Source organism: Oncorhynchus mykiss, chromosome 1 (genome assembly GCF_057628025.1).
Source record: "Oncorhynchus mykiss isolate SJ-2025 chromosome 1, ASM5762802v1, whole genome shotgun sequence".
NCBI classification, from domain to species: Eukaryota; Metazoa; Chordata; class Actinopteri; order Salmoniformes; family Salmonidae; genus Oncorhynchus; species Oncorhynchus mykiss.
In genome coordinates, this window is record NC_143022.1 from 50,874,099 (window position 1) to 50,901,768 (window position 27,670).

Below are 27,670 nucleotides of genomic sequence, written 5' to 3' on the forward strand. Positions count from 1 at the left end.
GGTATACAGTATGTCATTCAGTACCGTGGATGCGCTATTTATTTCCACTAGATGGTACTGTAATCCTGCATGGTGAACTACTGTGATTCATTACTGTGGTAAAATGTATAAACCCTGAATCGCCATCAGACATGCTTGATTACCAGTGAAGGTGAATACGACGAGTGCACACATTGGAAAGAAGTAAAATCCCAGATAGATAAACTATTACCCTACTCTGTGACAATACACGCTAAAATGTCTTATTAAGTGTTTTGACCAAATAGTGGTCCAGGCTTTATCAGCCTCCATCAGCCTACGCCAATGACGTACACTAGGTAAAGGTGGAAACAGAAATATTGGATTGCTTGAAATGAGAAAAAAGTAATTATCAAGGGATTATTTGAAGCGGAAGAAAAATATGCTACATTTGATTTACTGTATTAACTCCAAATATGACGTTGAGCTTTGTAGGCCTAGGGTCATCTTATCTTTCTCACTGGTTGGTTGTTTCCAGCAGATTATACTAGGCCAGGGATCTCTAGTTAATATAATACCTTTATGGCTGGGACACTTTTTTTGTTGTCTATGGACCAAGCGTGAACTCAATATGACCTCAGCATGACCTTAGCTCATGCTTTCCAAGCTGGTAGGAACCTGACCACAACCTGCAGAATCCCGATGTGCAGCACATATGAGTTGGGCTAGTTAACAAATAAGTCTCAAAGTGTAACTCTCATGAAGACCATATGTTTTAGGCTTAGTTGGGGTGGCATGGGGTACTAAAGACATGGACGTCAATTAAAGCAGCTCCCTGCACTTCTCTGATATGGAGAAGTTGGGTTAAATGTGGAAGCCACATTTCAGTTGAAGGAATTCAGTAGTATAACTGACTAGGTCTTTCCTGAGTTAAGCCTGACTCCTACATGTATTTTGACCATGACTCCATTCTGCTTCTCCCCGTCTCAAAAAACCAAAGAGTCAAGAGGGAAGTTCCGGTGGTCAGGTCTGACCAATCAGAATCCATGCTCCAAGACTGTTTTGATCACATGGACTGGAATAAGTTCTGGGGAACCTCTGGGTATAACATCAATGAATACGCAGTCACCGAATTCATAAAAACATGTGATTCCGATGGTGTCTTTCAAAACTTACCTGAATCAAAAACTGTGGATTGATGGCAGCCTAGTCGGGAAACTGAGAGATGCTGCTTATAAACATGCAAGGTGACGGGGACAATTGTATGGTTATACAGTACAAATACGACCTGTGCAGATCGATCAAGATGGCGATACACAAATATAAGGACAGTGTGGAGGAGCAATTCAAAAGGAATGCATACATGAGGAGGCTGCTCATTGACTCCAGCTCTGACTTTAATAACATAGTGCTTTCTAAGCTCACCACAAAGCATACAGCCCTGGGACTGAACTCCTCCCTATGCAACTGGGTCCGTAATAGTTTGCAAGCCCTACCACATCCGACGAGTGTCGGAGGCGGTGTAGTACGATTCAATCTTAGTCCTGAATTGACGCTTAGCCTGTTTGATGGTTCGTTGGAGGGCATAGCGGGATTTCTTAAGAGAGTCCCGCTCTTTGAAATCGGCAGCTCTACCCTTTAGCTCAGTGCGGATGTTGCTTGTAAACCATGGCTTCTGGTTGGGGTATGTACATACGGTCACTGTCTGGACGACGTCATCAATGCATTTATTGATGAAGTCAGTGACTGATGTGGTGTACTCCTCAGTGCCATGTGAAGAACCCCAGAACGTATTCCAGTCTGTGCTAGAAAAACTGTCCTGTAGCTTAGCATCTGCATCATCTGACCACTTCCGTTTTGAGCGAGTCACTGGTACTTCTTGCTTTAGTTTTTGCTTGTAAGCTGGAATCAGGAGGATAGAGTTATGGTCAGATTTGCCAAATGGGAGAGGGAGAGCTTTGTACGCATCTCTGTGTGTGAAGTTTATTTCCTTTGCACATTTAACATGCTGGTAGAAATGAGGTAAAACGGATTTAAGTTTCCCTGCAATAAAGTCCCCGGCCACTAGGAGCGCTGCCTCTGGATGAGCATTTTCTTGTTTGATATGGCCTTATACAGCTCGGTGAGTGCCGTGTTAGTGCCAGCATCGGTTTGTGGTGGTAAATAGACAGCTACGAAAAATATAGATGAAAACTATCTTGGTAAATAGTGTGGTCTACAGCTTATCATGAGATACTTTACCTCAGGTGAGCAAAACCTCAAGGCTTTCTTAAAGTTAGATTCTGGGCACCAGATGTAATTTACAAATAGACACAGACCACCACACCTTGTCTTACCCAGTGCTGCTGTTCTATCTTGCCGATGGACCGAAAACCCAGCCAGCTGTATGTTATCCATGTCGTTGGTAGAATAGTCTTGATCGGAGCTCATCCATTTTGTTATCCAATGATTACACGTTGGCTAATAGGACTGCATACACTTTTCTTTTCATCCTAACCAACCTGCCCTCCAAATACACCTCTGCTATTTTCAAACAAGATCTCAGTGATCATTGCCTGCATCCGTAATGGGTCTGCGGTCAAACGACCACCCGTAATCACTGTCAAACGCTCCCTAAAACAATTCAGCAGCAGGCCATTCTAATCGACCTGGCCCGGGTATCCTGGAAGGATATTGACCTATTGCCTGGTTATTCTTTAAAAGTGCCTTCCTCACCATCTTAAATAAGCATGCCCATTTAAAAAAATGTAGAACAAGGAACAGATATAGCCCTTGGTTCTCTCCAGACCTGACTGCCCTCGACCAGCACAAAAACATCCTGTGGCGTTCTGCATTAGCATCGAATAGCCCCCCGTGATATGCAACTTTTCAGGGAAGTTAGGAACCAATATACACAGGCAGTTAGGAAAGCTAAGGCTAGCTTTTTCAAGCAGAAATTTTCATCCTGTAGCACAAACTCAAAAGAGTTCTGGGACACTGTAAAGTCCATGGGGAATAAGAGCCCCTCCTCCCAGCTGCCCACTGCACTGAGGCTAGGAAACACTGTCACCACTGATAAATCCACTATAATTGAGAATTTCAATAAGCATTTTTCTACGGCTGGCCATGCTTTCCACCTGGCTACCCTTACCCCGATCAACAGCCTTGCACCCCCCACAGCAACTCGCCCAAGCCTACCCCATTTCTCCTTCACCCAAATCCAGATAGCTGATGTTCTGAAAGAGCTGCAAAATCTCAACCCCTACAAATCAGCCGGATTAGACACTCTGGACCCTCTTTTTCTAAAATGATCTGCAAAAATTGTTTCAACCCCTATTTATTTGCCTGTTTCACCTCTCTTTTGTATCGTCTGAGATTCCCAAAGATCCCCCTCTTCAAAGGGGGAGACACTCTAGACCCAAACTGCAACAGACCTATATCTATCCTACCCTGCCTTTCTAAGGTCTTCGAAAGCCAAATTAACAAACAGATTACCGACCATTTCGAATCCCACCGTACCTTCTCCACTATGCAATCTGGTTTCAGAGCTGGTCATGGGTGCACCTCAGCCACGCTCAAGGTCCTAAACGATATCATGACCGCCATCGATAAGATACATTACTGTGCAGCTGTATTCATCAACTTGGCAAAGGCTTTGGACTCTGTCAATCACCACATTCTTATCGGCAGACTCCACAGCCTTGGTTTCTCAAATGATTGCCTCACCTGGTTCACCAACTACTTCTCTGACAGAGTTCAGTGTGTCAAATCGGAGGGCCTGTTGTCCTGACCTCTGGCAGTCTCTATGGGGATGCCAAAGGGTTCAATTCTCGGGCCGACTCTCTTCTCTGTATACATCAATGATGTTGCTGTTGCTGCTGGTGATTCTCTGATCCACCTCTGGCCCTTCTTTGGACACTGTGTTAACTAACCTCCAGACAAGATTCAATGCCATACAACTCTCCTTCTGTTGCCTCGAACTGCTGTTAAATGCAAGTAAAACTAAATGCATGCTATTCAACCAATCGCTGCCCACATCTGCACGTCCAGCATCACTACTCTGGACGGTTCTGACTTAGAATATGTGGACAACTACAAATACCTAGGTGTCTGGTTTGACTGTAAACTGTCCTTCCAGACTCACATTAAGCAAAACAAATTAAATCTAGAATCAGCTTCCTATTTCGCAACAAAGCATCCTTCACTCATGCTGCCAAATATACCCTCGTAAAACTGACCATCCTACTGATCCTCGACTTTGGCGATGTCATTTACAAAATAGCCTCGAACACTCTACTCAACAAATTGGATGCAGTCTATCACAGTGCCATCTGTTTTGTCACCAAAGCCCCATATACTACCCACCACTGCGACCTGTATGCTCTTGTTGGTTGGCCCTCGCTTCATACTCGCCGCCAAAACACTGGCTCCAGGTCATCTACAAGTCTCTGCTGGGTAAAGCCCCGCCTTATCTCAGCTCACTGGTCACCATAGCAGTTCTCTGCTGCCAATGACTGGAACGAACTGCATAAATCACTGAAGCTGGAGACTCATATCTCCCTCACTAGCTTTAAGCACCAGCTGTCAGAGCAGCTCACAGATCACTGCACCTGTACATAGCCCATCTGTAAATAGCCCACCCAACTACCTCATCCCCATACTGTATTTATTTATTTATCTTGCTCCTTTGCACCCCAGTATCTCTACTTGCATATTCACCTTCTGCATATCTACCATTCCAGTGTTTAATTGGTATATTGTAATTACTTCGCCACCATGGCCTATTTATTGCCTTACCTCCCTTACCCTACTTCATTTGCACACACTGTATATAGACTGTTTCTACTGTATTACTGACTGTATGTTTGTTTATTCCATGTGTAACTCTGTGCTGTTGTATGTGTCAAACTGCTTTGCTTTATCTTGGCCAGGTCGCAGTTGTAAATGAGAACTTGTTCTCAACTAGCCTACCTGGTTAAATGAAGGTGAAAATAAATAAATAAATAAATGTTTCTCAGAATTTGTTTTTGTTTTTGTTGATCATGTATTTTAGAACACATGATGATCTCTTATGACGTAAAAGAGGATGCTGTGCTTCAGAATACCAACCAGAATTCTGAATTCCAGAGAATGGTTCAATTCTAAAATACGAGTGATTACTTTGCTACACTACGACAACCAGGACGCTACAGTCTAGTAGCATTATCATGGCAATGTGATGTAATCGTAATGTAATGTTTCCATCATATGAGTTAGGCCTTAAAATAACTGTATCCTTTATTAAACTTGTTTAGGCTACAGAACAAGTGATCAAATGAGATTTTAAAGTAAAATTTTCAAAGGACAGCTCCCTAGCAAATACAACAGTTTGCTCAAGTCAGACTTTGGTCTACATTTTACCCAAGATAAGTTATAGGAGTCTCTCTGGTGTCAATTCCTTCACTAGCCCAATGGCTACGCTACTCGATCGCACCTGAACGTCTGGCTTAAGGCTTTGTAATGCGAGGATGCCGTCAATTATTGTTGGGCTACAGTTGAGTGATTCATGTTCTCTTGGTACATTTCTTTCCAGTGAAAACGCAGACAACTAACAGGAGTGGAATATTAGCTAAAAAGACTGGTACCCGTGAGATGAGCCTGAGATACTCTGTCATTTTATCAAACAAATTAAGAACTTTTTTCTCTTCACATGGGTATAGAATACAACGTTTTAGTACTAACACTAGAATGCACGTTCATGTCATGGTGTGTTGCGACAGCCTGCTGAATGCCCAATGTGAACTAGAGAATGTCATTTTTCCAAGTGGGGTCTCCTGCATTTTCCAGTGTCAATTTGGGGTTGTGTGCAGTAAAAGTTTGGGAAACCTTGGAATATGGATGTATCAGATGGTCTAAAACACACACACACACACACACACACACACACACACACACACACACACACACACACACACACACACACACACACACACACACACACACACACACACACACATACACTCTCTAGAGGCTTTAGAATGAATACCATGCAAGGAGAACATTATTTCTGACTTGAGCTGTTTTTGTTAACATGTTTTGCCTAATGTAATGTTGTGTCGGTAGAAGCCTTTGAAGTGAATGTTGTCTTCTTCAGTACCATGTTGTCTTCTACAGTACTGTGTTGTCTTCTACAGTACCGTGTTGTCTTCTACAGTACCATGTTGTCTTCTACAGTACCGTGTTGTCTTCTACAGTACCGCGTTGTCTTCTTCAGTACCGTGTTGTCTTCTACAGTACCTTGTTGTCTTCTACAGTACCGTGTTGTCTTCTACAGTACCGCGTTGTCTTCTACAGTACCGCGTTGTCTTCTACAGTACCGCGTTGTCTTCTACAGTACCGTGTTGTCTTCTACAGTACGTTGTTGTCTTCTACAGTACCGTGTTGTCTTCTACAGTACCGTGTTGTCTTCTACAGTACGTTGTTGTCTTCTACAGTACCTTGTTGTCTTCAACAGTATCGTGTTGTCTTCTACAGTACCGTGTTGTCTTCTACCGTACCATGTTGTCTTCTACAGTACCGTGTTGTCTTCTACAGTACCGTGTTGTCTTCTACAGTACCTTGTTGTCTTCTACAGTACCGTGTTGTCTTCTACTGTACCGTGTTGTCTTCTACAGTACCGTGTTGTCTTCTACTGTACCGTGTTGTCTTCTACAGTACCTTGTTGTCTTCTACAGTACCGTGTTGTCTTCTACAGTACCTTGTTGTCTTCTACAGTACCTTGTCTTCTACAGTCCCGTGTTGTCTTCTACAGTACCGTGCTGTCTTCTACAGTACTGTGTTGTCTTCTACAGTACCTTGTTGTCGTCTACAGTACCATGTTGTCTTCTACAGTACCTTGTTGTCTTCTACAGTACCGTGTTGTTTTCTACAGTACCTTGCTGTCTTCTACAGTACCTTGTTGTCTTCTACAGTACTGTGTTGTCTTCTACAGTACCGCGTTGTCTTCTACAGTACCGCGTTGTCGTCTACAGTACCTTGTTGTCTTCTACAGTACCGTGTTGTCTTCTACAGTACCTTGTTGTCTTCTACAGTACCGTGTTGTCTTCTACAGTACCGTGTTGTCTTCTACAGTACCTTGTTGTCTTCTACAGTACCGTGTTGTCTTCTACAGTACGTTGTTGTCTTCTACAGTACCTTGTTGTCTTCAACAGTATCGTGTTGTCTTCTACAGTACCGTGCTGTCTTCTACAGTACCGTGTTGCCTTCTACAGTACCGCGTCTTCTATGTATTTCTTCCATTCTTGGTGGGCGACTAGAGGTTATTTTAATAATCCACTCTGTCATTAACTATCAAAGTGGATGGGCTGGGCACACCTTTAGACCTCCTAGCAAATCCCCCATTCTCAGTCGCTTATGGCAATCTAAGAGATCCCTCTTTGTGTGAATAATACCCCTAATCACACACCAGTCTACTTTGTATGCTCAGTTGACTGTTACGCCATTTATTTTTAACCAAACAACAATGCCTAACATTAGTCAGTTACTTCAAACATGCCTTTTTACATCTATGTTGATATGCTGCAATGACCATACGGTCTACTCTACTGTATACAATAAAACAACATCACTATCTTGAATATGTAGAGCCAGAGAGACAAGAGGGCTAGTGATCCCAGAGGTTCAAGTCCCAGATGAGGAACACATACTTGGGGATCAAAAGGGTATTTGAGGCCCCTATAATCTCTCCAGATGTTGAGTGCCCTCTGGGCCCTGGTCAAGACTAGTTCACTATATAGGGAATAGGGTGCCATTTAGGACACAAGCCGTAGTCTGCTGCCTGTGCCATTGTGTTGACATGCATGGGAGCTATCTGTGAGCTACTCATTACCTCTGTGACCAGAACTCAAAAGGCCTCTCTCTGACTCACCCTCAGTTACCCGCTAGTCACTCCAGATACCCATTACAAACACCTCGATCAGATAATCCTCAGTAGAAACGCTCAATAAGCGTTTAAACAGGGAAGAAATCAAAGAAGTGCGAAGTATCAGGATAAAATTACAAGGAGCGGTTGAACTTTTGGATACAGTATCATTACAATATAATTCTTCACAATTGTGTCCTTTTCTTTTCTCTTTACTCCTCCCTTCTTAGTATCACTGTGAGAAAAGTATTTTTGGCCCGGGATCAAAGTGTACATAGAGGCAGTGCCATCAGGGTAACTGAGATTATGTCCACACCTCTAGACTTCAGTTCCTGTCAGCACTAGATAGCTGTTGTGTTACAAGCTGTTTGAGGGAGGAGAGCAGTGGCCAGTCTGAATGTGCCTTGTGCCAATATTACAATGGTGGAAAAAGTACCCAATTGTCATACTTGAGTAAAAGTAAAGATACCTTAATAGAAAATGACTCAAGTAAAAGTGAAAGTCACCCAGTAAAATAAAATACAAATTCTAAAAGTATTTGGTTTTAAATATACTTAAGTACCAAAATTAAATGTAATTGCTAAAATATACTTAAGTATCAAAAGTCATAAATCATAAATCATAAGTAGAAATCATTTCAAATTCTTTTTTTGTTACTACATCATTCCATATGTGTTATTTCATAGTTTTGGTGTCTTCACTATTATTCTACAATGTAAAAAATTATACAAATAAAGAAATATCCTTGAATTAGTAGGTGTGTCCAAACTTTTGACTGGTACTGTATGTCTGGCAGATCGAAGTCTGGAATATTCCATAAAAAATGGGTGCAAAGAGTGATACATCCACATGTGTACGTACCACTGCAAACCTAAACTCTGGAATATAGTTATACCCAAACCATCTTCTAATTAGTCTTGTTTACTTTATGCCAGGGGCAGTCTGAGTCTGCGCCAAATGGTACCATATTCCCTGTACAGTGCACTGCTTTTGACCAGAGCTCTATGGGGCCTGATCAAGTGTAGTGCACTATATAGGAAATAGGGTGCCATTTGGGACACAGATGCTATGCGGCTCATATCTGGGGTTGAGTTGGATGACCTTGATGCAGAATGTGTGTGGAGGGAGGAATGTTTGATGCAGGCCAAGATCCAACAGCCTGTAGGTATCATCTGAGATGTGTTCATCTACAGAGTGACAACCAAGTTCTTGAATCATAGATAAAGGTGTTGAAGTTCACCTAATCTCATCCAAATGTAGGACCTAGGAATTGTGAAATATATTGGGAAAATTGCCGGTGCTATAGAAGAGGCGGCAAATGCTTTATTCTCTTATAAAAATGGTCTTAGACAAAACATGTGTGTGTTAATTCATTTATACATTAGGTTGGGAAATCAGCAGAAAATAATAATGGTTCTTTAGCTGCAAGAGTGGCAGAGTACCAATAGGGGGCATCTATACCCCAAAAACTCACATCTCAAGCGAGTTGTTCTGTACTGATTTATCCAAAAGAAAAACAGCGTAAAATATTAGAACCATGAGTGATTGGTTGATAATGAATATAAGGAGCTGTTGTGTACCTTTAAACATATCTCCTAAATCTCTCTCTTGCCAATGCTCTTTGCCAAAGCACATTAGTGGCTTAATGAGTGTGTGTTGACTCAGTAGGTCAGAATGGGTGCTGAGGAGAGGTTGGGATAGGTTCGTTATCAGTTGGCATGGGGTTAGGGGTGGGGGGGGGTGAGGGGGTGGGGGGGGGGGGTACTAGTGCAGTGTGTCCAGCATTGCATTCCAAAGGTCCTGAATCATCCTATGACATAACATACCTGAACTGTGCCCATCTAACATACACCTGTTCTTTCTTTGTGTATGTGTATCGAAAAGAGAAAGAGAAAGAAATACAAAAAGAGAGCGCGAGAGAGTAAGAAAGAGAATGAGAGAAACAGGGTGCAAGCTCCAGCCATTACAGAGCAACTGATTAGTACATAACTGAAGAGCACTGGCACTCAGAGGTCCTCTCCTCTATCTATCTCCATATGATGGCCTTTTAACTAAGACCAGGGTGGCATGATTAGGCTATAGGCAAAGACAGATCGTTCTCAAACAAGGTCTTGTTCAGTAAGCACAAATAGGAAGAAATCATCTTTAAACTGAGTGAAACGAGGAGGCTATATCTGAACTTGACCAATTAGAAACATTAATTTTTTGTTTTCCGTTGCTACGGTGTGCTGTCGTGAAAACAACCCAGATCCAGGGTCACCAAGCAACTCTGAGAGGATGACCTGTAATGAAAGCTTCGGTCACGGCCAGGCTACACAGAGGGAAACTCCAGGCTTGTCTAGACAGCAATACAAAAGAGGAGAGGGTAAAGAAAGGTGAGGGGTCAGAGGTCACCACTAGCCAATGAGAGCAGAGAAGGCTGAAGGAGTGAGAACAAAGCTAACAGGATAGAGACAAAAGGTACGGGTCGTAAATGTATATTCCTACATGTTGTCCAAACAGGAGTTCCAATCAGTCAAATTCAATGTCCACTACCATTCAAATGTTACTTTTTTAAAACACTTTGTTAACACAGGGTCATAAAACCCAGTATTCTGAGCACCTATAATTGTGTGTGTGCCCCCCCCCCCCCCCAACTCTCAGCAAGAACCAGGTTTTTCTATATTTCGGTTCTCTCCCTCAGGAGATGTCCTGGTTAAATAAATGAATTTGAAACTGAAGCCACTGGTTAAATAAATGTTAAATTAATTAATTTGAAACTGAAGCCACTTGACTCCTTAGTGGACAGATATGAAGTAATCCACCCATCCACCCTGTGGATACTCTGAAGCTATCGGTAGGTAGATGAGGCAATGAGTAGAACGACTGAAGCAGCATATGTAACATACAGTGTCTTCGGAAAGTATTCAGACCCCTTGTCTTTTTCCAAATGTTGTTACGTTACAGGCTTATTCTAAAATTGATTAAATACTTTTATTTAATCAATTTTATATAAGTACTTTGTTGAAGCACCTTTGGCAGCGATTACAGCATCGATTGTTCTTGGGTGTGACGCTACAAGCTTGGCACACCTGTATTTGGGGAGTTTCTCCCATTCTTCTCTGCAGATCCTCTCAAGCTCTGTCAGGTTGGATGGGGAGGACATTCAGGACATTCAGAGACTTCTCCCAAAGCCACTCCTGCGTTGTATTGGTTATGTGCTTACGGTTGTTGTCCTGTTGGAAGGTGAACCTTCACCCCAGTCTGAGGTCCTGAGTAGGTTTTCATCAAGGATCATCACCTTCTAGAATTCATCTTTGCTTCGATCCTGACTAGTCTCCCAGTCCCTGCCGCTGAAAAGCATCCCCACAGCATGATGCTGCCACCACCATGCTTCACCGTAGGGATGGTGCCAGGTTTCTTCCAGACATGTGGCTTGGCATTCGGACCAATGAGTTCAATCTTGGCTTCATCAGACCAGAGGATCTTGTTTCTCCTGGTCTGAGAGTCTTTGGGTTCCTTTTGGCAAACTCCAAGCGGGCTGTCATGTGCCTTTGACTGAGGAGTGGCTTCCGTCTGGCCACTCTACCATAAAGGCCTGATTGGTGGAGTGCTGCAGAGATGGTTGTCCTTCTGGAAGGTTCTCCCATCCCCACAGAGGAAATCTAGAGCTCTGTCAGAGTGACCATCAGGTTCTTGGTCACCTTCAACTGTGGAACCTTATATAGACAGGTGTGCCTTTCCAAATCATGTCCAATCAATTGAATTTACCACAGGTGGACTCCAATCAAGTTGTAAAAACATCTCAAATTCGATTCTCATTGCAAGGGTCTGAATACTTATATAAATAAGGTATTTCAGTTTATTTATAATATATTTGCAAAAATACAAAAAAAATGTTTTTACTTTGTCTTTATGGGATATTGTGTGTAGACTGCTGAGGATTTTTTTTTAATGTAATCAAGTTTAGAATAAGTCTGTAATGTGACAAAATGTGGAAAAAGGCAAGGGGCCTAAATATTTTCCAAAGGCACTGTGACATCATAAAAATGATCTTTGCCTGGTCAAATAAAGAATGTACAGATACAGTATTTGACATGTCCACACTGATAATATAGTTTTATTACACCGAGTCAGTCAGATGACATAACATAGTAACAACATATGTACCATCACTATTTTCATAGACAATCCCTAAACAGTGCTTCATATATATGCTCACACTGCACTGACAGTGAGCTCAATGGCATATTAATGGACAAAAGTCATGGATTTACAAGCCATTTAGTTACCAATAGGAACATCTAGAACAGTCTAATAGTTAAGGACGTGAACTTGCTAGCTCCAGTTGTTCAATGACTGTACAGTATCGGTTGTTTGTACTGTGCTGTACCCACAACAATCACCTGTCAGACAGTATACATACACACACATTTACCACAGTTAAATCCTACATATAGAAGACACATCCACAGAGGTGTTAACATTTATCATTTTTGTACAGAAGGCAGTGGTTCATTCACTGAAGTTGATTGGTCGTTGTTGTGGCACCACTGCTCAGTTCGGGCATTATTCTATTGGGCCGACCATTTATTTAGGCTCATTTTCATAATAAAAGGCATTATAAAAAATATAGTACAGTTCTTTAAACATTTATTTGAGCAAACATTCATATCTGTCCATTGCTGGCCTGATCATTTAAAACAGAACAGCAGCCATAGTAACAAAAAGACAAACGCTTCACACAGGAGAGGCAAAATGGTCACGTTTTAACTTGAAGTGGCCTTTCAAAATGTCGACATAGCAGTGTGTAACAACGCCGCGATGAAGTCATGATTGACAGTAAAAACACTTGTTCCAACTGACGTAGTACTATGATGCCCAAAAAAACATCAAATGTTCCAACGTGTCTCCAGTTTCCCCCCACTTGACTCTCTGAAGTCTAAAACATGATTATGTCAGTTGTTTTCAGGCTGAGCTTGCATGAACTGCTATGACACATGCTATGTAGACATTATGACGGGCCGGTTCAAGTCCAACCGAGGCAAAAAAAAAATACACATTTCAACTGGGAAACGTCTGCAGATTCCTAAAAGGTGAGTCACTCACAGCAATGAAGCAGCGAGATGTTTTGAAAGAAGCACATCAAAAGAGAATCGTCAAAGATAATTACACACATAAAGAAGTATCCAGTGTAGCCTACTGCACACGGGCAGCAAATTGTTCCTTCTGCCAGCCAATCTGCACCGCCACCTCGGTTAGTGAGAACATCCCCTGGAGGCTGGAGCTGGGACTTTCTTCATTCAGTCCTAGTGCTTAGGGATGTATGCGAGGAGGCATGTGAGGAGAGGTGGGAAGAGAGGGGAATTCAGTGGCAGTGTGGCCCTTCGCCATATCGCCATACACATGCCACCCATTAACAAGCGGAAATGTCTCCAAAAATCATCCGGTCCCTCTTTGGCACGGGAGTTGTTGAAATGTTGGGTGAGTCACTTGTACTTGATACACACAATGTGCTTCTATAGAATTCTATAGGCTTTGTTCATTGAAAAGGTTCTCCTATGTCTCCAAATTGTATGTGGTAGAGAGAGACGAGAAGCCTGACCTCCTGAAGTCAGGCTCCAAGGGCATACCAGGGTAAAAGGTCATGGGAGGGTCTAGAGCAAGTTCTAGGTTAAAGAGCAGAGGGAGGCCAAGATCGACCTAACAGTTCATACAGGCCTCAGGCGTACAGTGATGTTTGTTTGGTTGGTCATTGGTCAGTATACATACATTACACACATGTGAAGTAGGCACGGCACGTGTCAGTGTCCTTAAACTGTCTTTTCTCAGCCAGCGTACACAGAGTTTGTCCAGTGTCTGTCTGTCAGTCACATACAGTTCCCAAGCGACCCAACGGCTTCGCCGCCTCAAGCCCACTCTTTTCTCTCTCTTTCTTACTCTGTCAAACTCATTCTTTTCCTACCCTCCTTTTACCCCCTTGTCTTCAATCTCTCCCCATGCCCTCTCCTTTTCTCCTTAACTATTTTTCTTTCATCTCTCCCTCTCTCTCTCTCTCTTTCTTTCTCTCCATCACTCCCTCTCTCTCAGGTGCAGCAGTCTCGCTCCAGGGGGTGGCCCTGAAGGGTGGAGGAGGAAGAGGAGGATGAGGAGATGAGAGGGGGGTAGGGGCTCATCTTGTCTATGTTGACATAGGTGGTGTTGAGAAGGATGTAGTGCTCTCCGCTGAAGCTGGAGAAGATGCCGTTGATAAGGGATACCAGCTCTGAGAAGGTGGGCCTCCTCTCCGACTTGGGGTGCCAGCACTCGACCATCACGTTATACCTGGGGTGGGAGATAAGGGAGGGGAGGTGGTTAGGATAAAATTTTGATGCATGGATAAGCCGATATGCAGGTGAAATACAATTATGTACATATGTTTTGCTCACTTAGATATTTAGTAGCCACATTTATACTGAACAAAAGTATAACGCCACATGCACACAATTTCAACAATTTTACTGAGTTACAGTTCATATAACATTTTGTTACACCTGCAATTACATCTGCTAAATATGTGTATGTGACCAATCAAATTTGATTTGATATAAGGAAATCAGTCAATTGAAATAAATAAATTAGGCCCTAATCTGTGGATTTCACATGACTGGGCAGGGGCACAGCCATGGGTGGGCCTGGGAGGGCATAAGTCCACCCACTTGAGAGCCAGGCCCGCCGCCCACTGGGGAGCCAAGCCAAGCCAAAACTTGAGACATCTGTGGCATTGTGTTGTGTGACAAAACTGCACATGTTAGAGTGGTCTTTTAATTTCCCCCAGCACAAGGTGCACCTGTGTTATGATCATGCTGTTTAGTCAGCTTCTTGATAAGCCACATCTGTCAGGTGGATGGATTATCTTGGCAAAGGAGAAATGCATACTAATAGGGATGTAAACCAATTTGTGCACACAATTTGAGAGAAATACGTTTTTTGTGCATGTAGAACATTTCTGGGATTTTTTATTTCAGCTCATGAAACATGGGACCAACACTTCACATGTTGCGTTTATATTTTTGTTCAGTGTAGTTTTGACAGTTTTGCCACAGGGCCCCATTCATTCTGGAAATACTGCATGTCAGTGAATGTTCATGAAAAAAGACATATGAATGGTTATGGATTATTCCGTTTTGCTCTCCGCTTGGCTGAATCTATACCAGGATTTACACCTCACCTGAAAACTCCCCCTGACTTGCGGAGATGAATAGGGAGATAGTATTTTATTTTCACGAAATAATTGTAGTTCGTACTTGGAAACATGTTGTTTTTACAGATTGGGGGAGATTAAGGAAGATCTAATGTCTGTAGTGACCTGATTGATTCAGTAGTTATATATGCGTTATAGTTTACACAATTCTCTCTCTCCCTAACTCTCTGTCTGGCTCCCTCCCTCCCTCCCTCCCTCCCTCCCTCCCTCCCTCCCTCCCTCCCTCCCTCCCTCCCTCCCTCCCTCCCTCCCTCCCTCCCTCCCTCCCTCCCTCCCTCCCTCCATCTGGCTGTCTGCATCCCTCCCTCTGTCCGTCCGTCCCCTTCCCTGTCTACATATCTGTCCGTCTCAGTCTTTTTCTTCAAGCAGACCATGCAGTACGTAAGGGTGGTGTTAACAATGGGCCTCTGTTCATCTCAATGTCTCTGTCAAGGACAAGCACTACTGAGCCATCCCTATGTGCATTGGTCAAGGTGAAAGACAGGAGTGTGTGTGGGCATATGTGTGCGTAGGAATACACTTTTATTAATACTGAAAGCATCTGTCTGCACATTGTATTTGGGAGTGGTTGGGTATAAGCTTGATGGGTGTAAGTATGCATGTGTGTTTGTTTATGAGTGTGTGTGTGACCAGTGGACACACACACACTTTCCACTCACAGTGCGTGTGTGTGTGCACTGCCTGTGTGTGTGTGTGTGTGTGTGTGTGTGTGTGTGTACACGCGTGCACGCGTGATGTGTGTGCGTACTGTATATGAATGTGTGTTTGTGTGTGTGTGTGTTCACTCACAGTGGGTCAGGGCAGAACTCTGGCTGCAGCAGCCGTCTCCCTTGCAGTAGGAACACAGTGATGTCGAAAGAGTTGACGTCCGAATACGGCGGGGCTCCCCGGGTCATCAGTTCCCATAGCAACACGCCAAACGACCACTGAAACATTGAACACCAGATGGACCAATTACACATCAGATCACATCACAGTACATCACAGGCTGCATCTGAAATGGCACTATATTCCCTATAGGTCCTGGTCAAAAGAAGCGCACCATATAGGGAATAGGGTGTCATTTCAAACACAGTCAGTCCTAATGAGATCATTTCCCTTCTGGCCTTCAGTGATGAGAGCAGCCAGCCGGGAAGAGTGTTAAAATCAGCTAACCTTAGTGAGATCACAGACAGATACTGTAGCAGAGAGTGACAAGCTAAACCTATATACCTCAACCAGAGATGGAACGGTACAGTGGTGGTTTGTTAAGGCAGAGTGGAGTTCGAGGGGTTGAGAGGATGGAGCTCTGATTAAGTTCCAAAGAATTAAGCTTGCTACTTATTTATCACAGGTTATCATCGTGTGTGTGTTAGAATAGACGGGAGAATGATTACGTAATACTGTAAGTGAATGAAGGAGTGAGTAGTAGTGTATATACAGTACCAGTCAAAAGTTTGGACACACCTACTCCTTCAAGCATTTTGTTCTTTATTTTTTACTATTTTCTACAAGTGAAGACATCAAAACTATGAAATAACACATATGGAATCATGTACTAACCAAAAAAGTGTTAAACAAATCAAAATATCTTTAAGATTTTAGATTCTTAAAAGTAGCCACCCTTTGCCTTGATGACAGCTTTGCATACTCTTGGCATTCTCTCAACCAGCTTCACCTGGAATGCTTTTCCAACAGTCTTGAAGAAGTTCCCACATATGATGAGCGCTTGTTGGCTGCTTTTCCTTCATTCTGCGGTCCAACTCACCCCGAACTGTCTCAATTGGTTTGAGGTCGGGTGATTGTGGAGGCCAGGTCATCTGATGCAGCACTCCATCACTCTCCTTCTTGGTCAAATAGCCCTTATACAGCCTGGAGGTGTGTTGCGTCATTGTCCTGTTGAAAAACAAATAGTCCCACTAACGGCAAACCAGATGGGATGGCGAATCACTGCAGACTGCTGTGGTAGCCATGCTGGTTAAGTGTGCCTTTAATTCGAAATAAATCCCTGACAGTGTCACCTGCAAAGCACCCCCACACCATCACACCTCCTCCTCCATGCTTCACGGTGGGAACCACACATAGGAGATAATCCGTTCACCTACTCTGCGTCTCACAAAGACTGTTGGAACCAAAAATCTCAAATTTGGACTCAGACCAAAAGACAGATTTTCCACAAGTCTAATGTACATTGCTCATGTTTCTTGGCCCAAGCAAGTCTTTTCTTATTGGTGCCCTTTAGTAAAGGTTTCTTTGCAGCAGTTCGACCATGAAGGCCTGATCCATACAGTCTCCTCTGAACAGTTGATGTTGAGATGTGTCTGTTACTTGAACTCTGTGAAGCATTTATTTGGGCTGCAATCTGAGGTGCAGTTAACTCTCATGTATTTATCCTCTGTAGCAGAGGTAATTCTGGGTCTTCCTTTCCTGTGTTGGTCCTCATGAACACCAGTTTCATCATTGCGCTTGATGGTTTTTGCAACTGTTCTTGATGGTTTTTGCAAAAGTTCTTGAAATGTTCTTGATTGACTGACATTCATGTCTTAAATTAATGATGGACTCTCGTTTCTCTTTGCTTATTTGAGCTGTTCTTGCCATAATACGGACATGGCCTTTTACCAAATAGGGCTATATTCTGTATACCACCCCTACCTTGTCACAACACAAATGACTGGCTCAAACGCTAAAAGAAGGAAAGAAATTCCACAAATGTACGGAAATGCATTCCAGGTAACTACCTCATTAAGATGGTTGAGAAAATCCAAAGCCTGCAAAGCTGTCATCAAGGCAAAGGGTGACTACTTCGAAGAATCTCAAATATAAAATATATTTAGATTTGTTTTAAAAAAGTGCGTTACTACATGATTTATTATATGTTATTTCATAATGTTGATGTCTTCACTATTATTCTACAATGCAGAAAATAGTAAAAATAAAGAAAACCCTTGAATGAGTAGGTGTGTCCAAACTTTTGACTGGCACGGTACATGCGTGTGTGCCTGAGTGTGTGTGCATGACTATCGCCTCGTACACCATAGTACCCTCTAAGCTAATCATCAAGCTCAGGGCCCTGGGTCTGAACCTCATCCTTTGCAACTGGGTCTTGGACTTCTTGACGGGCTACCCACAGGTGGTGAAGGTCGGCAACAACACCTCCACTCCGCTGATCCTCAACACTGGGCCCCACAAGGTTGCGTACTCAGCCCCCTGTTCACCCATGACTGCGTGGCCACACACACCTCCAACTCAATTGTCAAGTTTGCAGATGACACAACTACAGTAGGCCTGATTACCAACAATGACAAGACAGCCTACAGGTAGGAGCTGAGGGCCCTGGCGGAGTGGTGCCAGGAAAATAACCACTCCCTCAACGTCAACAAAACGAAGGCGCTGATCGTGGACATTAAAAAGCAGAGGGAGCAACCCCCTATCCACATTGACGGGCCGCAGTGGAGAAAGCTTCAATTTCCTCTGCATACACATCACTGATGATGTGAAATGGTCCACCGAAACAGGCAGTGGGGTGAAGAAGGTGCAACAGCGCCTTTTCAACCCCAGGAGGCTGAAGAAATTTGGCTTGTCCCCTAAGACCCTCACAAACAGATGCACAATTTTTTTTTTTACAGATGCACAATTGAGAGCATCCTGTTGGGCTGCATCACCGCCTGGTATGGCAACTGCACCGCCCACAACTGCAGGGCTCTCCAGAGGGTGCCCAACGCATCACCAGGGGAAAAACTACCTGCCCTCCAGGACACCTACAGCACCGGATGCCACAGGAAGGCCAAAAAGATCATCAAGGACATCAACCACCCGAGTCATGGCCTGTTCATCCCTCTATCATCCAGAAGGCAAGGCCAGTACAGCTGCATCAAAGCTGGGACCGAGAGACTGAATAACAGCTTCTATCTCAAGGCCATCAGACTGTTAAATAGCCTTCACTAGCCGGCTACCACCCGGTTACTCAACCCTGCACCTTAGAGGCTGCTGCCCTCTATACATAGACATGGAATCACTGGTCACTTTAATAATGGAACACTAGTCACTTTCATAATGTTTACATACTGCTTAACTCATTTCATATGTATATACTGCAATATATGCTACTGTAATTTAGTCATTGCACGTCTTAATGTTTATATATTTCTTAATTCCATTATTTTCCTTTTGGATTTGTGTGTATTTCGCCACACCCGCAATAACATCTGCTAAATATTTTTATGTGACCAATAACATTTGATTTGATTTTGATTTGATGTGTGTGCTTGGGTAGTCTCTCACCACATCTGACTTTGGGGTGAACTTGTGTGTCTGCAGGCTCTCCAGGGCCATCCACTTGACAGGTAGTTTGACTCCACTCTTGTTGTGGATGCTGTAGTACTCCTTATCATACACATCCCTGGCCAGGCCAAAGTCTGCCACCTTCACTGTGTAGCTTTCATCCAGCCTAGGAGAGAGAGAGAGAGGGATGGGGTCAACAACAGCTTTACAGCATGCAAACAGCGCTAGGGAAACTGACAGCCATGTTGGATCCGAACATTCTTATAGTATATTGTAATGGTTGGAGCCAAAATGGCGTCTTTTCCAATGCGGAATCTCAAAGTATGCATGACTGTATGCCTCTCTCACTACAAAGATGGGTACACGTTCACACACTGAGTGTTTGAGGTTGCATTTGACAGTTGGTTCCAGATCTTACATGCAGTTCCTTGCGGCTAGGTCTCTGTGGACAAACTTCTTGCTGGCCAGATACTCCATGCCCCGGGCCACCTGCAGACCAAAGCCCATCAGGTCCTTCACTGTGGGGTTCTAAAGAAACAAGGAAGAGGGTGGAGGTGAGATACACGTCCCAAATGTATCCACTGGTGCTGGGGGGGAAAAAAATACTTCATATAGGAAGTAAAGCACATAAATACAGAAAGAAAAGCTCACACACGGGAAATGCTGCTTCAGTGCTTTACTCCTGTACCTACATATACAAATGTTTCAGCTGCATTGGACTTTGTCTGACATTACTTCATGTATGACCAGAGTGTGTGTGTGTGTGTGTGTGTGTGTGTGTGTGTGTCGTACATGTGTCTCTTCCCGTATGAAGTTCCTGAGGTCTCCGTGCTTCATGTACGGCAGCACCACCAGAGGAGAGCCCTCAGTGGGCAGACAGATCCCTAGTAGAGACAGCACGTTGGGGTGGCTGAAGTCCTTCATGATGATCCCCTCCTTCAGGAACTGAGACACCTCCTCCAGGTCAGTGATCCCTGACAACCCGGCAAGATATTACAGAATGACTTGTTTACTTATTTAGCCAAGTTACTGAAAAGAGAACACATTCTCTTTTACACAACATCCTGACATTAAAGTCTTTATTATAATCATGCATTGCCACCACCAAAAACGCAAACAAAACAGGCCCTGGAGCCATAAACCTAAATCTCTTTACCGTGCCATCTAAACCTTAGTTAGCAGCCCATGAGGAGCCAGTCTTCAGGCTGTCTGAGCATTGGGACTGTGACCCTAAACCAAACCTATAGGCAACCGCTACGCAACACTCCCATTACCCAATCGAATCAGTGCTCCTGGTGTCACTGCTCTTTCCCCCTCCCCTCTCTTCTAATCTCGTTTAAAACGGAATCTCATTTAGCTAAGATAAAACAGCTGATTGCCCTTTCACTGGAACTACCAGATGACGACACACTCAAACGGAAAAAAGAAGACTTGGCATTTAATGCTGAGTTAAAAAAAAAGAAAGAAGACAATACGACTGTTAAGCTGCAAGAGTTCAAACTACACTTTTCTGTATTGCAGAAACAACATGGTGACATCACCTACAATATTCACCGAAAACACTGTGTCTTTGCCAAGACAGTGACACAGTTCCCCAGGGAACTTCGTTTTCTTTAAAGTTCCCTGGGGAACTTCAGGTCACTGTAAACTCAATGAGAAGGCCAAGGCTCAGAGAACAATGTCTAAACGAAAGGCAGAGGTAACTCTATCGCTATGGGTTACCAGCCGAGTGCCCTCAATCGCTATGGGTTACCACCAGTCCAGCAGGCAGATCTCACCAAAGCCTTATCTAGGACATTAATCTCCCAGGGTAAAGTGACAGGTTACACGATTAGAGACAGGGGGACCCTAATGTCATCCTCGTCGCCAGGAGCCCATTCATCTCAATCATCCTTCCACAGGCCACACCGCTGCGGCTGTGTGTGTCATTGTGTGTGTGTGTGTGTGTGTTGTGTGTCAAGAGCCCAGCTGGAATGAGATAAGGCCCTCTAATGTTATTGTGGCATTGCATTGTTGCTATGATATCATATCACATCATAGCTATGAAATTTGAATGAATGAATAGGGGATGACTGAGGTTGGATTCTGCTTATATGGTTGAATTTTGGACATGGTTAGTCAGGTGTGTTTCAACTGGAATCCACGGTGTAGGTACGGAGCTCATCTTAGCATTATTATTGTATCTTTGGCCATGTTCCAGATGAAGATCTGGCCTTTTCTGTTTTTGATCATCCAACCACGTCCAAGTCGGAACCCCTTAGCTTCAAAAGGTTTTCTCTCGTTTTGTGTCTGAACACAACCCTGGTCAAGTGACTTTGTGATGTGGTTCTTTTGGTCATGCTGTGGTCTGTACTCACGGTTGAGGGACTTGATGGCACAGTGCTGTTTCTGACCGTCAGCCTCTAACAAGGTCCCATGGAACACACATCCAAAGTGACCTGTGAAGAAAAAAAGAGAGAGAAGAAGAAGAAGAGATGAAGCTCAAATGGGTGTCAAAATAAGCTAGAAACAGAGTACTTGCTGTTAGAGGAATGCTTGATGCTGAAACCCTTGTTTTTTTATAGACATACTTCTTTAGACCAGTAAGTCAATGGAGCAATTTAAAAAAAAAAGTACTTATTTATTTATTTAATTTAACCTTTATTTAACTAGGCAAGTCAGTTAAGAACAAATGATTGTTTACGATGACGGCCTAGGAACAGTGGGTTAACTGCCTTGTTCAGGGGAGTCAGGCAGGCTGAAAAGCTAGATTCCCCTTTGTTGAAGTCTCGATTACTTCTATGAAGCTCTACTTGAGGCGCCCATTCATTCCCTTCAGTTTAGTTCAATAGGGTTCATTAGAGGCCATATCGCCCCATATCTGAGTTACTGTGGCCTTTATTATATGTGGTCTGGGGGGCTCAGTGCAGCTTTGCAAGGGTGTTGGGCTATTAAAAGCTAAGGAGTGTAGAGAACTCTGAGGTGTTCTCCCATCACGATCCTTGCAGATGCACTGAGGGCTCGGGTTACACCACACGGATAAACAATGGTGCTCGGAATTCTACCCGGGAATAAATCATCCCACGCCACCCCATAATCCTGCTTCAGAATCTCCAGGCTTCCCTGAGGGCCGAGTCAAGGGGGAGGGGGGGATTTTTGGGGGGAGCATTGTCCCTGAACATTGTGCGGATGTTAATAACAAAGAAAGGCCTTTCTCCTTTTTCTGTTGTCATATCTGAATGTCAAACCTGGTGGTTTGATTATGTTGGTCACTAAGCTCTAACATGGTGAATACTGTATTTAGGTGTATCCCCTATGGGGATGGATTCTGATATTACCATGGTTGAGACCTACAGATCCCCTAAAGTCCGAGTCTGAGTATACACTACTTGTATGTGGACACCGGCTTGTCGAACATCTCATTCCAGAATCATGGGCATTCATTTGGAGTTGGTCCGCCCTTTGCTGCTATAACAGCCTCCACTCCTCGTCTGGGAAGGCTTTCCATTAGACGTGGAAACATTGCTGCGGGAACTTGCTTCCATTCAGCCACAAGAGCATTAGTGAGATCCGGCACTGATGTTGAGCGATTAGGCCTGGCACACAGTCTGTGTTCCAATTCATCCCAAATGTGTTCGATGGGGTTGAGATCAGGGCTCTGTTCAGGCCAGTCAAGTTCTTCCACACAGGTCTCAACAAACCATTTCTGTATGGACCTCGCCTTGTGTACAGGGGCATTGTCCTGCTGAAACAGCAAAGGGCCTTCCTCAAACTATTGCCACAAAGTTGGAAGAACAGAATCGTCTAGAATGTCATTGTATGCTGTAGCGTTAAGATTTCCCTTCACTGGAACTAAGGGGCCTAGCCCAAACCATGGAAAACATTATTCCTCCTCTATCAAATTTTACGGTTGGCACTATGCATTCGGGCAGGTAGATTCTGGCATCCGCCAAACCCAGATTTGTCAGTCGGATTGCCAGATGGTGAAGCGTGATTCATCCCTCCAGAGAACGCATTTCCACTGCTCCAGAGTCCAATGGCGACGAGCTTTACACCACTCCAGCCGACGCTTGGATTTGTGCATGGTGATCTTAGACTTGTGTGCGGCTGCTCGGCCATGGAAACACATTTCATGAAGCTTCCAACTAACAGTTATTGTGCTGAAGTTGCTTCCTGAGGCAGTTTGGAACTCGGTAGTGAGTGTTGCAACCTAGGACAGAGATTTTTACCCGCTATGATCTTCAGCGCTCGGTAGTCCCGTTCTGTGAGCTTGTGTGGCCTACCACTTCGCGGCTGAGCCGTTGTTGTTCCTAGACATTTCCACTTCACAATAACAGCACTTACAGTTGACCTGGGCAGCTCCAGCAGAACATAAATTTGACAAACTGACTAGTTGGAAAGGTGGCATCCTATGACGGTGCCACATTGAAAGTCACTGAGCTCTCCAGTAAGGCCACTCTGCTGCCAATGTTTGTCTATGGAGGTTGCATGGCTGTGTGCTCTATTTTATACATGTGTCAGCAACAGGTGTGGCTAAAGTAGCCAAATCCACTCATTTGAAGGGTTGTCCACATACTTTTGTATATCTAGTGTACTTTGACTAAAACTATGACTTATTGAGTTAAATCGTTGGACAACATCATGGGTAAGCTCGGGGGGTCTTTCAGCTGAAAACATTTGAAGGGGTGACCACATACTTTTGGCCATTTGGTGTACGTTAAGGTAATGTGTGCGTAGGTGTGTGTGTTCATGGATGTGGGTGTCTTTTCATGTATCAGAAGTATGTATAGTAGACACAGTTCCGACCCCATCATCAAGTTCGCTGACGACATGACAGTAGTAGGCCTGATTACCAAAAATGATGACACGCCTACAGGGAAGGTAGGACCCCAGCCACCTGAGCCATGGCCTGTTCTCCCCATTTCCATCACTCAGACGTGGGCAGTATAGGAGAATCATGACAAAAATTGTCAGAATGGCCAATAGCTTCTACCCCCAGACCATCAGGCTGCTGAATAGCCACCACTCGTCAGCTACCTGCTCTCCCTGTCCCCCTCCTGCCTCCTGGACTATCCATCCATCCATCCATCCATCCCTGTACATGTCTATCCTATATATGTCTATCCCACACACATGTATGATCATCCCACTCACCTCTGCCTATGACCTGGCTTAGGTGTAACAGCAGGTGTTCCCTAGCGATGACCACATGTTGAACCTCCTTCAGCAGGTCAGGGTGCAGCTGGGACGTGTCGATGTGGACCGAGGCCGACAGGAGAGGGGACACCAGCTCCCCCTCCACCCCCAGACCTATCCCCATCCCCATGCCACCCAGCCCCAGCCTGGGGGACAGGAGTTCCCCATGGCCCCCGTAGATGGGGGGAGCCCCCCTGCACGACTCTGGCCTCTCCACGCCCTGGTCTGAAACAATATAGCCAAAGGTCAATTACTACAGGGTGTCAGGGTTAGAGGTCAGCGTTAGGTCAGATGATCACAGAGCGATGCCAGAGAGAGTCATGGTTACAGAACGGAAGAGGGAGAACTTGAGCCCTGTCCAGTACATGTAGAGGAAAGTGAGAAAGGTAGTTACGTTGCTTTCTTCCCTTTATGTCAGTGTTGCTCGAATGAGTGGAAACAGTTGGGGTTATATTGAAAGAGGTTCATGCAGGGATGGACCACTCTAGTCCTTAGAAGTTGCAGCACATCTCTGGGTTATGAACTTACGAGTTAGAAGTTTAAAGGGGTCAATCATTGCTACATCAATTTTTTTTTTGTTGTTATAAATTAATCATATGTACCCATTGATTCTTGAAGAAAATAATGTGTAAATACTTTATAAGCTTAGCTCAACTGTCATAACCCAAAATATAAACTTGTTTTACTCCAAAGTTTAAAAGCAAAGTAAATGTAAACAAACACTGTACAGCCTCAAAACATGGTTGCATCTGTAGTGTTGATATCATGGATGGTCTGTCAATGCATCCATTGCTCTGACTATGAATTTGAGAGTCGTTACATTCCTCCAGCCCCATTCCTCAGCTTTTTACCGAAACAATGGCAGTCGAGTACAGTTTGTAAATGTTTCAAATACAAATAGCCACTTTAAGTTTAGGAAAGGAAAGCGAGCATTGTTAGTACAGGGTTATAAGGTCAGTGTTAGTGTTAGGACAGGGTTAGTGTTAGGATTAGGGCCATGTCAGGAAACGTACCCTCCAGCAGGGTGGTTCTATAGTCCACCGACTCGTGGGACACCATTTCGTTAGTAGGGCTGACGCTTCGTGCGTTTGCCAACATGTCCAAGTGCTGAATGTGAGCTCGGCCATCATACCAAACCTTACCCTCAGCCAGATCTAGAGACCAGAGAGATGGAGAGGCGGAGAAGAGGGGGGAGGGGAGGGGTGGTGGGTGGGTGTTTGGGCAAGAGAGAGAGAGAGAGGGAGGGAGGTAGGTAGGTAGAGGATTGGATGTAGGGAATGTGATGAGATGTAGGGAAGAGAGGGGTGGCAGAGAGAGGTGAGCGATAGGGAAAGATGGGGTAAAGGTGGAGGGAGAAGGTAGGACCAGAGAAAGGGAGAGAGAGAGAGAGAGAGAGAGAGAGAGAGAGAACACAGTCATTGAAGGAGAAGGACAGAGCGCTCCACCATTTCTCCCATCGTGACCAGCCAGTCAGCACAACATCTCCAGCAACCCCACAGCCATCCCAACCCCACAGCCCAACACGGCTAGTAGGAGGTGGACACACGTGCAAACGTACACACGCACACAAAACCCACACAAACAAAAACATAGTAAATCCTGTATATCACATTTCTATAATAACACACGTAGTACCGTCAATGTGCTTGTTCCTCCTTTTCCAGATGAATAGAGCGAGCAGCAGAAGAAGAAACAGGCTGACACACACACAGCCAGCTATCAGCCCTCTGTAGTCCTGTTCATGAGCCAACATCACTCTTCCCAGACTCACTGAAGACGATGCCTGACGCCACTACGCACACACAACACACACACACAGAAAGGAGAGGAGAACAGTGAGTGAGATGTACAACTACTTTCTAGATAATCTTTTTTTTTTTTTTTTTTTTCCCTAGGGGAAATACCGATGCGCGCACATGCACACTGTAAATCAATTCTAGTTGTTTCAACTGATTACTATTAAGTAACTGGTTCCACAGCCTTTTTAAGTTGACTCAACTTTTTGATCAAAGTGTTACCTGAACTTAAACGTTTTTAGTTGGTCCAAACTTAGCTCCGACTTGAAACTTTAAATGATGTGTTTGCTCAACTTGTGTCACGGATCCCTCCGGAACTTTCATCACGCACACCTGTCTCCTATTCCCACTGATTAGTATTTGTATGTATGTGCCCTTTGGTGTCCATGGTCTTGTTGATTATTGTTACAATGTCCATTGGTGCGTGTGAGTACCTGTGCTGTGTGTTTTGGGCTTTCGTGCCTTTGTGGATTGCGCAGATGATTACGGGTCTCGTCCCGTGTGTTAATCATTGTGGCGTGTGTGCAGTCATTAAAACTCATTTTTCAACCACTCCACAAATTTCTTGTTAACAAACTATAGTTTTGGCAAGTCGGTTAGGACATCTTCTTTGTGCATGACACAAGTAAGGTGTACCTGTGGATGTATTTCAAGGCCTACCTACCCTCAGTGCCTCTTTGCTTGACATCATGGGAAAATCAAGAAATCAGCCGACCTCAGAAAAAATCCTTGGGAGCAATTTCCAAACGCCTGAAGGTACCACGCTCATCTGTACAAACAATAGTATGCAAGTATAAACACCATGGGACCATGCAGCCGTGATACCGCTCAGGAAGGAGATGCGTTCGGTCTCCTAGAGATGAACGTACATTGGTGCGAAAAGTGCAAATCAACCCCAGAACAACAGCAAAGGACCTTGTGAAGATGCTGGAGGAAACAGGTACAAAAGTATCTATATCCACAGTAAAACGAGTCCTATATCGACATAACCTGAAAGGCCACTAAGCAAGGAAGAAGCCACTTCTTCAAAACCGCCATAAAAACTCCAAACTATGGTTTGCAACAGCTTGGTTGTGAATGGGTCTTCCAAATGGACAATGACCCCAAGCATACTTCCAAAGTTGTGGCAAAATGGCTTAAGGACAACAAAGTCAAGGTATTGGAGTGGCCATCCCAAAGCCCTGACCTCAATCCTATAGAACATTTGTGGGCAGAACTGAAAAGCATGTGCAAGCAAGAAGGCCTAGAAACCTGACTCAGTTACACCAGCTCTGTAAGGAGGAACAGGCCAAAATTCACCCAACTTATTGTGTTAAGTTAAAAGTCAAGTTAAACAATTTAAAGGCAATGTTACCAAATATTAATTGAGTGTATGTAAAC

At 44.1% G+C, this 27,670-nt stretch overlaps 1 protein-coding gene across 1 annotated transcript in view; it reads right to left on the bottom strand.

The window, feature by feature from the left end:
• Nucleotides 1-11,907: 11,907 nt before the first annotated feature.
• The window catches only part of LOC110532382 (hepatocyte growth factor receptor), a 74,483-nt gene continuing 58,720 nt past the window's right edge, over nt 11,908-27,670 (bottom strand). The window contains exons 13-21 of the mRNA XM_036979352.2: nt 26,130-26,286; nt 25,508-25,648; nt 24,453-24,719; nt 21,677-21,757; nt 20,112-20,293; nt 19,738-19,847; nt 19,320-19,485; nt 15,849-15,985; nt 11,908-14,140 (exon numbers count right to left, since the gene is read on the bottom strand). Coding sequence (XP_036835247.2) covers nt 13,903-14,140; nt 15,849-15,985; nt 19,320-19,485; nt 19,738-19,847; nt 20,112-20,293; nt 21,677-21,757; nt 24,453-24,719; nt 25,508-25,648; nt 26,130-26,286 — 1,479 coding nt within the window. The 3' untranslated portion in view covers nt 11,908-13,902. The remainder of the gene's footprint in view (nt 14,141-15,848; nt 15,986-19,319; nt 19,486-19,737; nt 19,848-20,111; nt 20,294-21,676; nt 21,758-24,452; nt 24,720-25,507; nt 25,649-26,129; nt 26,287-27,670) is intronic.